The 14,974-nt window shown below is 43.3% G+C and overlaps 1 protein-coding gene across 1 annotated transcript in view; it reads right to left on the minus strand.

Annotated features, from left to right (window-relative positions):
• Positions 1-14,974, minus strand: part of COL4A5 (collagen type IV alpha 5 chain) — a 152,861-nt gene that overhangs the window by 66,014 nt on the left and 71,873 nt on the right. Inside the window, exons 11-20 of the mRNA XM_081963970.1 lie at positions 13,816-13,851; positions 13,204-13,245; positions 12,997-13,089; positions 9,658-9,711; positions 9,502-9,558; positions 5,700-5,744; positions 5,557-5,610; positions 4,644-4,685; positions 2,288-2,420; positions 2,012-2,185 (exon numbers count right to left, since the gene is read on the minus strand). Of these exons, the coding sequence (XP_081820096.1) occupies positions 2,012-2,185; positions 2,288-2,420; positions 4,644-4,685; positions 5,557-5,610; positions 5,700-5,744; positions 9,502-9,558; positions 9,658-9,711; positions 12,997-13,089; positions 13,204-13,245; positions 13,816-13,851 (730 nt within the window). The remainder of the gene's footprint in view (positions 1-2,011; positions 2,186-2,287; positions 2,421-4,643; positions 4,686-5,556; positions 5,611-5,699; positions 5,745-9,501; positions 9,559-9,657; positions 9,712-12,996; positions 13,090-13,203; positions 13,246-13,815; positions 13,852-14,974) is intronic.

The following is a 14,974-nucleotide window of genomic DNA, read 5'->3' on the forward strand; positions in this document are numbered from 1 at the left end:
TAGTTATTTCTTAAATTTGTATGCTGCCCAACTCCAGGCAACTCCCAAGTAAAACACCATTGAAAAATACAGTAAAAATCAAAACTGAAGAATAAATAAAAATAGTGTGTTGGAAATCCCTGGAGGGTTTGGACTACAATGCTTAGAATTCTCGGGTGTACAGTCAACATGGTGGAATTTCAGGATCCTGGATTGAATCAATAATATTTATCTGGCCAGCAAAAATGTAAAAGACTAAAAACAGAGTGACAACCTGGGTCTTCATTTTACCCACCTCGGAAGGATGGAAGGCTGAGTCAACCTTCAGCTGGTGAGATTTGAACTGCTGAACTGCAGTCAGGTGAAGTAGCCTGCAGTGCTGCACTCTAACCATTGTGTCTATTCTATTCCATTCCATTCCATTCTATTCTATTTTCTATTCTATTCTATGCCATGCCATGCCATCCCATGCCATCCCATTCTGATTTCTTATTCTATTCTATTCCCTTCCCTTCCATTCTATTTTCTATTCTATTCTATTCCATGCCATGCCATGCCATTCTGATTTCTTATTCTATTCTATTCTATTCTATTCTATTCTATTCTATTCTATCCATTCCATTCTATTTTCTATTCAATTCAATTCTATTTTCTTTTCTATTCTATGCTATGCCATGCCATGCCATCCCATTCTGATTTCTTATTCTATTCTATTCCATTCCATTTTCTATTCTATTGTATTCTATTTTCTTTTCTATTCCATGCCATGCCATGCCATTCTGATTTCTTTTTCCTATTCTATTCTATTCCATTCCATTCTATTTTCTATTCTATTCTATTCCATGCCATCCCATTCTGATTTCTTATTCTATTCTATTCCATTTTATTCCATTCTATTTTCTATTCTATTCTATTCTATTTTCTTTTCTATTCTATTTCATTCTATTTTCTTTTCTATTCTATTCTATTCCATGTTATCCCATTCTGATTTCTTATTCTATTCCATTCCATTCTATTTTCTATTCTATTCTATTCCATGCCATGCCATCCCATTCTGATTTCTTTTTCCTATTCTATTCCATTCCATTCCATTCTGAAAAAAGTGACTTTTCACTGGTTTTCATACTTGTGACGATTGCAACATCCCCAAGTCACATGATCCAAATTCATGGCAACTGGCATGCATTTGTGTCAGCTGCATTGTCCCGGAGTCATGTGATCAACCGTTTGCAACCATTCCAGGTGGCTTCCAACAACTAAGTCAATAGGGGAAGTCAGACTGTCTTAGCGACCGCATTGTGCACTTAACTACTGCAGCGGTTCGCTCAACAAATGTGGCAAAAAGGTCATAAAATGTGGTAAACAACTGCCTTGTTTAGAATTGGAAATTTTGGACTCAGTTGTGCTCCTGAGTCAAGGACTGCTTGTAAATACTGACGACTGTCATTTTTCAACATTTGCTTCGTTTTCTTGGCAGTCCTACCTGGTGTCCTTTTTTTTTTGTTGTTCAAGAAGGAGAAGGAATATCCTGTTTCCCAGAAAATAAGACCTCCCCGAATAATAAACCCAGTTGGGCTTTTGAGCGCATGCACTAAAATAAGCCCTTCCCCAAAAAGAAACCCTCCCCAAAAGTATTGCAACACAGCTGCAGCCATGAGATGACCACAGTTGCCGCCTCCTGCGCCTCAAAAATAATAAGACATCCCCAAAGATAAGGCCAAGCGCTTATCTCGGGGGGTCAAAAGAAAAGAAGACCCTGTCCTTATTAGGACTGTGTGGATCCATGTGTGTGAGAGGGGAAAGATACAGGCTGGAGAGGCTGAAATAGATAGATACCGTGTTTCCCCGAAAATAAGACTTATTTATAAGACTAAACACGGTATCTATCTATTTCAGCCTCTCCAGCCTGTATCTTTCCCCTCTCATACACATGGATCAACACAGTCCTAATGCTCGAAGGGTAGCAAGTTGTGGGAACTGACAGAGATGGATGATCAGCAGTTGATGGACGATGGTCAGAAATATTATTTACCAGGTGGGATGGTTGATCCTGGTGGTCCTGGGGGCCCTGGCAGTCCTGGGAGCCCTCGTTGTCCATCAATTCCTGCCTGTCCTGGTATACCGATCCCAGGAAGGCCCTGATCCCCTTTCTGTCCTCTTTCGCCAGGTAATCCAGGTGAGCCTGGAGGTCCTACGCTTGGAACTCCTACAGCGAGAAAAATGATTATAAAGGGGAGGTTGGTTTGGAAGGGAGAGATACATCAGATATATCAGAAGTGCTAGACAAGGAAAAGGTGCTCTATCTTACCTGGGGTTCCCGGTAAGCCAGGAGGGCCCACGGGGCCAGGATAACCACGGTCTCCTTTGTTTCCAGGATATCCTGCTACTCCTTTGCTACCCTTCGGTCCCACTGTTGTACCAGTGCCTGGCCTTGGAATCACCTGATGTAGCCCAAGGAGCAAGGAAGAATGTTAGTTATTTAAATATGGGACATGAAAAGAAATGGGATTCTTCCAAACTACATTGGAGTCTTTCCCCCGAGAATTTCAAATAATTCCATGATTTCGACTCCAAAAACATCACCACGAATGACGCATCCCTGAAACCAAAATGGTTTATCCCCAGCATTTCAGCGAGCTGTTGTGGCCCACCAGCAGCCAGCAGAACTGGCAGCAGAGTCGGATAGTGAGGAGATTGGGGAGGAACATGGGCCAGTCCTAGAGTCAGGGGAAGGCATGGATGAGGGCTCTGCGTCGGAGGCAGAGAGAGGGCCAGGGCCATCTGGTAGTTATGTGCTGCTTCTGGAGCCTGATATCAGCGAGGCAGAAGAACAGTGGGAACCTGTTCCCAGTGCGCGCGCATGCACAGAGCTGCCAGAAGGCAAGAACAATTAAGAAAACAGGGTCGACTTGGGAGTAAGGCTTGGAGATGATTGGCCCCTCTCATAAGACATAAAAGAGGAGCGAACGGGGCAGGAGCTTTTGCAGGAAGCAATCAGTTCATCTGGTCGGTTCAAGCTTTGAAAAGTTCTGTTTAACTCTGTGCTGAGTTTGGCCTTGCTCTGCATTTGGCAATTAGGTTTCTGGCAGAATTCTGAAGGAGGTAAGGTGGGTGTTTATCAACATTCCCCTGAAAGACTGTGGCAACTCAAGCAGACATCTGTTGGAATCTTCACAGACTGTTTGTGGATCCTTGTGGACTGTGAATGATCATAATTTATAGCCGTATAACTAAAAGAGGGTTTTTGAGACTAAGATTGTGATGTATGCTTTCTCAGGAAGCCTAGGTGAGAACACCAGCATATGGGAATCAATACTCGTGGATATTTTTCTTAATACTCTATCAATGCTAGCATGCAGGAATTTATTGGCCCGTAAGAGAGACTGTGTTTTCATTGCTCTGAACAGAGTGTTCTCCAGTTGGCTAGCGCACAAATTTAAAAACAAATTTAAAAACATTAAAAGCAAAAGTTTGAAAAGGTTTTTCAAAGCACAAATAAAAGCAGGACATTTGTCTCCCTGTTGTTAGGTTTTGCTCAGCCGACTTCTGAAATCAAAATTCTCTCACAATTTTCTTTAACAAGATTTATTAAAAGCAAATGAAATAAATTGCAAGGATCGTAACAACTGGTTTGCTTTCTCATCAAAACCTGTTTGATCTCTCTGCCTGTTAAGGTGGAGACTTAAGTGAAGCAAATAAATAAAATAATATACTAACAACTAGCAGAATAAATCACAGGATGTAATGTTTGTTTTTCTATTACTTTTTAACACCACTGTTCCCCAGGTGATAAATCTAAACCAGTGGGGTCCTTCTTTAAAACCAGAGATGGTCTCTAGCTTGGTGGCTTTCTTGCAGACGTTTCACTACCAAACGAGATAATGTCATCAGTGCTAGAAGGGGTGGGGTTTGCTTTCTATTTATATTCTCAATGGCTTGCCCTGACAAATCTAAACATTAATGGGTATAAATAAAGAATAAAACTATATATCCCCTAGAAATTACAGTTTCTAAACATGGGGAAAAAGAACCAGCGAAGCTCTTTTGTTGATTTATTTTGTCTGAAAATCTACATTCTCTTTAATGTTTTACAGGCAGTTCTCAACTTACGACCACAATTGACCCAATTTTTTTTGCTGTTAAGCGAGACGTTTGCCAAGTGAGTTTTGTACAAATTTACAACCTTTTTTTTTGCCACGGTTGTTAAGTGACCTGGCTTTCCCATTGACTTTGCTTGTCAAAAGATGATCATCTTGGGTGCCAACAGTGACAAGTACATGCCAGTTGCCAAGAGTCCAAATTCTGATCATGTGACCCTGGGAATGCTGATTTTTTTCAGCGCTGTTACCAAATAAATGGTTGTAAGTCAAGAGCTACCTGTAAAAGAAACATTTTAAGCTGGTCATTCTTCTGAATATTGCAATAGCTTTAATGTACGAGGGCGCAAGCAGATACAATACCCCTCTCAATTAGGGCAAAGGCAAGAACAAACATATTGCATTGCCATTTTTTTAAAAAAATGTTTTTATACCACAGGATTTAATAATGGCAAAATAAAAAGTTCTAAAAGACGCTCACTGAAGAAATACCTTTGAAACGGGAAGAAGAATCTGCCTGAAATGCAATTTAAAGGAGGAGGCAGAAGAGATAGGATTAAGACTTACCAATCCAGGTGGGCCAGGTAAACCAGCTTCTCCTTTTTGACCCTGCCAACAAAATAAACATTGCAACATCTGTATTTGTGAGAAAACCAAGCCCAGCACAACTCCACCTATTCTTAAGGTAAAGGTAAAGGTTCCCCATGCACATACTGTATATGCTAGTTGTTCCCAACTCTAGGGGGCAGTGCTCATCTCCGTTTCAAAGCCGAAGAGACAGTGCTGTCCGAAGACGTCTCCGTGGTCATGTGGCTGGCATGACTAAATGCCGAAGGTGCACAGAATGCTGTTACCTTCCCACCAAAGGTGGTTCCTATTTTTCTACTTGCATTTTTACATGCTTTCGAACTGCTAGGTTGGCAGAAGCTGAGCCAAGCAATGGGAGCTCACTCCGTTACGTGGTGCTAGGGATTTGAACTGCCGAACTGCCGACCTTTCTGATCGACAAGCTCAGCGTCTGAGCCATTGAGAAAATTAAAATATAAACTCCAAGAGAAAAATGGAAATTTTACAAGAACAAAACTAAACTAAATAAAGAGATTAAAAATGTGGATACAGAACATGCACGCAAAACCCCAGAAAGAGATATGACCCAACCATTTGAGCACTGACAAATATATTGCTACAACAAAAGCGTTTGCAAGGCAGCTCTCAGATTTACAAACCCCTACATCTATTTGCAACGAATTTGACCTATTTTACACAGAACCAAGTGCTTCTACTAAGGAGCAAAATCTTACAGAGGAATTGATCATGTATGTCCATTTAGATTACAAGGATACACTCCATTACGCATGTATATATAGGGATTTGAACCGCCAAACTGCCAACCTTTCTGATCGACAAGCTCAGCGTCTTAGCCCCTGAGCCACCGCCTCCCTCACCTAGTCTTAAGAAGATTCTAAACTATATTACTTACTTTGTCTCCATCTCTTCCCGGGATGCCAGAAGTGCCAGGTTCACCGGGGAAGCCCTAGGCGTAAGAAGAACAAAAACTCTCAATCCTACAAACATTTCATAGCGGTTTTATCTGGGCACGAAGGAAAGATAGAAAAGACTTACAGACAAACCTGGCAATCCGGGTTCTCCATCTTTTCCTGGCTTCCCCTTTGAAAGAAAAAAAAACACAGAGAAAAGCATTAAATAAGAATGAAGCTAGTAGATGCGCCTGGCATTATTGCTGGCGGTCAACGGCTGAAAATGGGAGGTTTAGGTAAATACCACAAGGCAGTGCGGGGGGGGGGGAGGTTGTCACATTAGTTAGCAGGAACCATTAAAGTACATTTCAAGGCTGAAAACAAGATGGGAAGTGCTAGTCTGAAGCTATTCTCTCCCATGGCATGCAGTAAAATGGATTTTATTTCTCCAGAAAAGACATTGGTTTTCCCCTCTAATTTCTACTCTAAAACTGGATAGCAAATCAGAACCCTCCAATGTCAGAGCATTCCAGCCCCTTCATTTTATTCCCCAGTATTTTTTCCCCATTTTACAATCTTATAATCCCTTTTATTTGTGGTAGAGTCAAGGTGACTGAATGGGGCTGAGCTTTTACTGGCCCAATGCCCTTCCTGACGCCTATGCAGAGTTCGCAGCAGATATTTTCTTTTTGCGCCCTGATAAAGAAACACTTGCTGCTGCCTAGAATTGAACTCTCAATTTTCTGAATGGGAGGAAAGGGTCTTCACCGCTAGGCCACCACTCTGCTCAGGTCTTATTCCCAGACAGTTCTGTTAAATTTAAAAATCATTTTGAAATGGTGACAAAATCCACCAGCAATGGATTTTTCTTCTTCTCCTTTCTTCTTTCTTGATAGGAAAATGGAAGTTCACTGGTATCACAGCCACCACGATTCAAATAAAATGGGGAGAGAAATTCAGTGAATAAAACCAGGATGGCTGGTTGTCAATGGATGGGTTTTTCATTTCAGGGGGGGGGGGGGAAACCACCCATTGATATCCATTTATAAGATTAAGGAATGACCTGGTCAGCTTTCACTTACTAGTTTCTATTCTGGTCATCTGTCTACTAGAAATGAAAGTAGAATCTAGAAGTACGCAGATCAACTTGAAATTTTCCTGTATTTAAGACTATGCCAGAAAATCCAGAACAAATGTGACATCTGAAGTGTAGAACATAGAGAAGGTGACCTTGGTGGAGATAGGCAGCCGTGGTGGTGCAGTGGTTAGAATGCAGTACTTCAGGCTACTTCTGCTGATCACCGGCTGCCAGCAGTTTGGCAGATCGAATCTCAACAGGCTCAAGGTTGACTCAGCCTTCTGTCCTTCCAAGGTGGGTAAAATGAGGACCCAGATTGTTGGGGGCAAGAGGCTGACTCGGTAAACTACTTAGAGAAGGCTGTAAAAGCACTGTGAAGCTGTATATAAGTCTACGTGCTATTGCTATCTTCCTTCCTTCCTGTTAGAATGCAGTATTGCAGGCTAACTCTGCCCACTGCTAGGAGTTTGATTCTCACCAGGCTCAAGGTTGACTCAGCCTTCCGTCCTTCCGAGGTGGGTAAAATGAGGACCCAGATTGTTGGGGGCAATAGGCTGACTCGGTAAACTACTTAGAGAAGGCTGTAAAAGCACTGTGAAGCTGTATATAAGTCTACGTGCTATTGCTATCTGTTCCTAGGGAGATGGGATGAATATATTTATTCTACAGCAAATAGATAGTGTTAATAAAGAATCACTTCTGTAATTCATTAAAGGAATGAAATTAAAGGAGAAGATGGGATGATGATGAAGGAAGAGGAGGTGAAGGAGGAGGTGAAGGAGAAGGAGACTTGCAAGGAGAAGGAGAGGTGAAAGAGAAGGAGACTTGCAAGATTCTGTTACTATAGGACAGGGGAGTTGATTTCTTGGTCTGGTCTAACTAGTGGGGCTGACATCAGTCTTGCAGGTTTTATTGCATTAACAGAGTTGGAAGGGACCTTGCAGGTCATCTAGTCCACCCCCCTGGGCTGTTCTTTTCTAGGCCTCCTTCTAAGCCACTCGACTACCTGTTTGTTGTGGACTTCAATTACAATCTTGCATATCTCCACCAAGGTCAAGGTTACTCGCTACATAAAAGCTCATGAACATGTAACTTGGAACAGCCTTTTGTCAATCTTACAATCACACCAGGACCACTTGAGGTTGCGAGACCCAAATACCCAGAGAGCACCAGGCGTCTAGAGGCCAATTTAAGCATAAACAAGGACACAGCATAAGTACAGTTATTGTATCCTAAAAATCAAAAGCCATACAAGTGCTAGGATATGACAAAACTGGTGTGAAGCACAAGGCTCATATCCCCTATGACAATTCCTTGCCCCAAACATTGGTGGATATCTTCTCCATAAATGTTTGCCACAGAGACCATGTTTCCATCCTAGTTTAGAGCTCCTGCTTTTCAATAAATGGTTAAGGAGATCTGATTGCAGCTAACTTGGCTCTCAGAGTTACTGTAGCCTCAAAGGAAAGCTAGGAGGCTGTGTAGCCCTCTTTCTTTTTAATATGTGCCTCTTCAAATGATCGTTGGATCAAGTGAAAAGCAGGAATGAACTCCCAGCTTAAAGTTGTTGATCACTCAAGAAACTCCACACAACATCTCAAAGAAATCTGCATCAGTTGCAATGGCTCACAAAAAAAATGTCTCTTGAAATGAAACGCTGTTCCCTTCCCACCAAAGGTGGTCCCTATTTTTCTACTTGCATTTTTTACATTCTTTCGAATTGCTAGGTTGGCAGAAGCTGGGGTAAGTAACGGGAGCTCACTCCATTACGCGGCGCTAGGGATTCGAACCGCCGAACTGCCGACCTTTCTGATCGACAAGTTCAGTGTCTTAGCCACTAAGTCACCGTGTCCCACAACCTACATAGCGAAGGGAAAAAGGGCCATATATACCCTTTTGCATAGGTTAGTATGTCTGTGACTTCATCATTCTGAGAAACAAAACACAACGGCCTTTCTTCAAACCCTACAATGGGCTTCACAAAGTCAAAAGAAAAAGTCGACTTATTCCTGTAAAATCTGGAGGGGAATATTATTTGTTTCCCATTCATTCTGGATTCTTATGCCATCTATTATAGCCCTGGCTTCTCCCATAAATGCTAAATGGAACTCCCAGAAATCAGAAGATGGGTTACTCTGATTCCTCCTTTCTATGCTTCTAGAATCCTGGGGTTAGAAGGGACCTTGAAAGTCTTCTAGTCCAATCCACTGCCCAAGACAGGAGATATTATACCATCCTGGACAAGTTGATTGTCCATTCTTTTCTTTTCTGCTTACATAACTGCCAGTTGTAGATTTCAGGGCCAAGGCAAATACACACAAGTATTTTACCCATTTGTCCACATTTCTAAGCAACCAGAGGTTGGAAAGCAAAAATGACATCTTCATTTTTATACGCCCCTTCCAATTTATTTATTTCAAGATTTATTTATTTTCAAGATTTATAGACCGCCCCCTCTCCCCGAAGGGACTTGTGTTCTGAAGATGAAATCCAGGAGGAAGAAATCATCTGAATTCCTTAATCCGGATTAAAAGTTAAACGTTGGTGTCTATTCATTAAACTGCACTGATAGTGGTTGTGTTCATGCGTTTTTCAATGGCCCCTTTCTCATTCGGGAGGGGCTTCATCCACACCAACTCTAGCAGGTCATACGAGAAAGGAAAAAACGTCTTACCCAACATTTGGTGGCCCAACCTGAACTCCCAAAGCTATACATCAGGGGTGTCCAAACTTGGGAACTTTAAGACTTGTGGACTTCAACTCCCAATTCTGGGAGTTGAAGTCCACAAGTCTTAAAGTTCCCAAGTTTGGACACCCCTGCTATACATGGTTTGGAAAGGTAAATATTAGGTTCCAAGAAGTTACTTACTCTTTTGCCTGGTTCTCCTTGCTCACCTTTTTCACCTTTTCCACCACCAGGAGGGCCCTGGGAATCAGAAAAAGCACCCCGTTATCCATGAATAGGGACCCAACCTTTGGACAATCCTGATGCCCCTCCACAAATGAAGCAAAGGAAAATACTCACAGGAGGCCCGGGAGACCCCGGGGATCCTGGGGGGCCCGGATCACCTGAATCACCCTGTCAAGAGCAAAAGGAAATTGTTATAAATCCATCCTATCAAGACTGATTCACACTTTCACTTTGCTTCGCTCACAGTTTGACTGTAACAGGGGTTGGGGTGGATGGAATGGTATCCAAGCAACTGTCACTTTCTACGAGACCCAAGGACACACCGAGCAGATGTCGCAAGGTGGCTGGCTGTTTCCCATAACAAAATGAACAGAAGTGATGGGTGAATGTACTGGATTGTGAGTGGCCCATAGGGAAAGGGGGGAATGAACTATGCTTCCTTTTGTGCGGGAAACCCAGAGCTGGTTTTGCTTCTTCTGTGCCAATGTGGTTTTTTCCAGTAACGTTTTATAATCTTAGTAAAATAATGTCCCAGGAGTTTCTTTTTCTGGATTCGCCAATTGGACAGTTGACGCTGAAGTTCTGATCGAGTTCTACCTTCAGATTTTGTGGACAAATAACAGTATGTGCTCAAATTCCATGGAAAGTATTGTCAATTATTAGAGAGGATACAACATTTATTTTATTTGTTTGTATCCTGCTTTTATTATTGTTACAAATAACTCAAGTCAGCAAACATATCCAACACATCTTCCTTTTTTTAATTTTCCCCACAGCAACAACCCTGTGAGTGAATTGGGCTGAGAGACAGTGGTTGGCCCAAGGTCACCCAGCTAGGTTTCATGCCTAAGGCAGGACTAGAACTCACTGGACCTGGTTTTTAACCTAGTGCCTTAACACTAGACCAATTTATCTTTATCAGTCCAATTTAATTCCAACTGTCACTCAAATAACTGCTTTGAGTGACCAATCAAATTGATGTAATTCAAAAGGCTCTAGGTATGTATGTGTATCAGTGGTGGGTTGCAGGCGGTATGCCCCGGTACGGGCGTACCGGAGCCTGCCCGGAGCACCGGGTACTGTTCCGGTACGGTGTTCCAGGAGGCCCACCTGCCCGCCCGAGCTTCTTACTGAGTTTTAAAGCTTTCGGCACTTCCACGCATGCGCATGGCATGTACAGCGTCTGTGCGACCTCCGCCAAGCAGCTGAAGTGTCGCCAAGGCTTGCGGAAGCGTCATTTGCAGCTACAATGCATGGGTGTGCCACGCACGCCCATGTGGGTGACGCCGGGGCTGTTCCAACTCTACCGGTTGGAATGGAATCCGGAACCCACCACTGGTGTGTATGTACAAAAGTCTGTCAAACTACTAGATCAATTTGTATTCACCCCGATGCACTTGGTCCATTGAATCAGTCAGACAAGTCACTGAACCGTGATGTCATCACACTGTCTTATTTGATGTTGAACATGTTTGGTGCCGTCTCTGCAGATATGGCTCCTTAGGACCCTCATTCAATTAAAGTAAGTAGATACATCTGCCTGAAATCTAAGGTGATGCGCAATCCGCAGGAGGTTTTGAAGTCTTCCGTACAAATCTTGTGAGATTTGGCAAATCTCAAGATTTTAACTACATTTTAAACATTATTTTTCACAAGCCCCCCACCCATGGTACTTCCATTAAGATGATAGATATTCAAGAGGAGAAAGGTAAGGATGTTTTTGGAGGAATTTTGAGGACTTTTTGAGAAGATCTTATGATAGTGACACCAGGTCTATGTGGTTGTATGCATTGGGTGTTTGTAAATCTGAAGGCACACGGTGCTAACTATTGTAAAGATTAAGCTATTAGGTTCTGCGCTCTTTTCTGTGGAAACACAATGCAGAAGATCATGTTGCAAAGGGCAACTTTAAAATTGAAATGAGGACAAATGAAGAACACTAAACATCTAGTTCTTGCTCCATACTTTTCACCGTTTCTTTGATGTATAGCAAAATTTATAGATCTGTCTGTAAAGACAAAGAGATTGTAGGGTGGGATCAGGCTTAGTAATGGATGCTACTGTGAAAATGCTGGTAAATGCTAGAGGATGGTCCAGTGCAGGGGTGGCGAACAAGTTCGACAAAAAGAGCCAAAATTTTAAACTGTGAGAGTCAGAGAGCCACACCACGCAGTGACCTGCCAAAACAGACCCGGAAGCAATGTTCCCTCTAATTTTTTTTCGATGTTTGCTTAGCAACCAAAATGTTGGCTCAGAAACTCAGGCATTTGAAGCACGCAACTCTTAAAGCTGTCAAGTTACAAGACCCTTGCACCCCTAACCCTTTAGGGAAAAAAACCCCCAGGGGTCTTCAAACCTGACAGCTTTAACACTTGTGGACTTCAACTCCCAGAATTCCTCCTCCAGTCATGTTGCAGCGACGTCATCCGCGTGGATCTGCTCCATCTTTGCTTTCTTCATTGTGGGCAGGGCTTCTGCTGAAGATGCCGACGAGTACGAGTTGCCACCAGAATAACTGCTGCTACCTCCTTCTCCTCCTCCTCCTCCTCCAACAGAATCACCAGATTTGCTCCTGAGCTCAGCGCTGGGTTACCTCTGCCCCCTCCCCCTCCTCCGTGCTTTTGAGGAGCCATGAGGCTTTTTTTCCCCTGCTCCCCCCCCCCCGCCTTCCTACTGGCTCCTGCAGCCTCATGGCTCCTCAAAAGCACGGCGGAGGAGGAGGGGGCAGGGGTAACCCAGCGCTGACTGAGCTCAGCTGCTCCGAGCGGAGGGGAGGCGCCACTGCCACGCGCGGAGATGCCGGCTGGAGCTTTGGCGGCTTCATCTCAGCCGCAGCGCCGGGCGGCAAATCCGGCAGTGCTGCCTGTTAGAGGAGGATGAGGAGGAGGTGGGAGCAGTTCTTCCGGTGGCGGTGGGGGCTTTGGGGCTTCACAACTAGCCTCAGTCGCCCCGTGCTCCTCAAAGCAAGTCTGGGGAAGTCCTTTGCAGGCGGCCCGTTCTAGCTGCCTGCAAAGGACCTCCCCAGCTTCCGAAAGGGAGCGCGCGATCCGAGCCACAGTATACTAAATAATGATAAGAGGCAAAGAGCCTCATTTATTTTGGCCGGGAGCCGCATGCGGCTCGCGAGCCGCGTGTTCGCCACCCCTGGTCCAGTGTAACCCATCAATGCAACTGGATAATTGAGTGAGAATGGTGGAAGAAGAGCTGGTAGAGTTGGGGGGGGGGTGGAGTTTAAAAAGTCATCAGTCTAGAGTTATTATATTGCCACAAACAGTCCGAATCCAACTACTCCTGAATTCCATTGACCCTTATGTGGTTCCAATTTAGTGTTGAACTTTAGTTGAGGTTCTCGTGTATAGGTTTGAGCAACAAATCTTCTGACTTGCAATTTAGCATATGGTCTTGATCCTTTGTGGCTGAAAGTTACCATCAGGACCATCTCCTCTCACTCACCTGATCTCCTTTTTGAAATTCTACATCATTGATTCTCTTCTGTTCGCCAATCTGTCCTGGTGGCCCTGGGGGTCCTTGAAGTCCCTGTTCACCCTAACCCCCCCAAAAAAGACAGCGAGAAGGATTAGTTGTATTTGTCACTCCCCCAGAAAGAGTCAGCAATCCTGGAAACCAGTTCAAAGGGCCGGCTCAATATTCCACACTCACTTTTTCTCCTTTGGGTCCTTGGAAGTTCAAGCCCATATTGCCCTGAAAAAGAATGGAAAACAATGACTACCATGAAAATGAAATGAAATAACAATGGGAATAATGCACCTTGGCTAGAATGCGCCTTATAGATCTATATTGATTTCTTTTACGTTTGCAGTGATTTCAATCGTGATTAGACAACCTACAACAACAGGTGCAGTCATCCTTTGACAATATTTACCTGCCTAAAGAGATAAACAGAATGACCACGGGTGGGCAAAAAAGTAGCAGGGCTGGGATGACTTCTGATTTCCTGCTGGCTTCCCCATTGACTTTGCTTGTGGGAAGCTGGCGGGGAGCATTGGAAAGCATGATCACAGGACTGTCGGTGACCACAGTGGTGCTGCAGTAGCCACAGGTTTGCAAAGATAACTGGGGTGGATACCCTTGAAATTTCAATTACACAGGAGTAGTGGATATCTACGTATTTTTTAAGTTAGCAGATCTGAGGTATCTTGATGCAAAAATGTTGACCTATGAAGCATCATTTCAATTAATTGAAAGTTTCAGACAGACAGTTGAAAAAGCAACAACAACTAATAAGATATAAAAGCTTATCTTATGCCATACCTTAGGACCCGGCAATCCTGGGGGACCAGGAGGACCCTATTAATGTAAAGAAACTCATTAATTTCCAGAACTATTTCTGTACATCAATCTGCGGTTGATAGGCTCGCACAGTAAAATAACTGCTGAGGCATACCCGTGTTTCCCCGTGACCATTCCATTTCATGCCTGCCTTTTCTCAGAAATTCAATCCTAGCTAGTCATCATTTTAGTAACAGCCTGAAGGAGAGGATTGATACTTAGGATTAGGATAGACAAGGAGTGGAACAGAGACAATTTAGCTAATTTAAACAAACCCAAATCTCTAATTTAAACAAACCCAAATCTCCAAGACCAGGTGGATTACATCCCAGGATACCAAAGGAACAAGTGGAGCTGACTATGGAACTACTCTGCGCATCTTTGAAAACTCCTGATGGGCTGTCAATTCCCAGAAGACTACTGTATTTCCCTGAAATAAGTGCTTGGCCTCGACCACCAAAATAAGTGCTTGGCCTTATTTTGGGGGAGGTCTTATTATTTCTGAGGTGCAGGAGGCGGCAAGCGTGGTCACCTCATGGCTGCTGCTGTGTTGCAATATTTTGGGGGAGGGCTTATTTTAGCGCATGCGCTCAAAAGCCCAAATGGGCTTATTATCTGGGGAGGTCTTATTTTCAGGGAAAGAGGGTAAGTAAAAATTGGCCTTGATCCAATCATTCAGTCAGTTTGGGACTCTGGGCCAGTTCAATTAGGAAAATTAAGTCAACCTGATTCTTTAAACTGAACCAAATTGATTTGATCAGGTTGAACTGATTATTTTTAAAACAAGGTTTTAGCGCATGCCCCAAAAGTCCTTTGAAATCATTAGATCAGTTTGGAAGAATTGAAGAAGCTACTTGGATAAGCAGCCTTTCAACCTTTCACTGAGCATCCAGTTGCCCCAAGTTAACTTTCAAACAACACTTTCTGGATGATTGAGAGCCTTTCATCAACATCAATCCGGAAGCTTCCGATTTAATCTGAACTGTTAATTCGAATCAGAAAGCCAACTTGATTTGGAGGTATGATTGAATTATTTTCAAAAAGAATCTCTCCAAATAAACTTTGCACAATCCAAAGGAGGATACTTGTGAAAACATAAGAAATAGTGATGCTTTCCTGAGGGCCTCCAGATGTTATTGGC

The sequence above is a fragment of the Natrix helvetica genome (genome assembly GCF_964273705.1).
Source record: "Natrix helvetica genome assembly, chromosome: 11".
Classification (NCBI taxonomy): Eukaryota; Metazoa; Chordata; class Lepidosauria; order Squamata; family Natricidae; genus Natrix; species Natrix helvetica.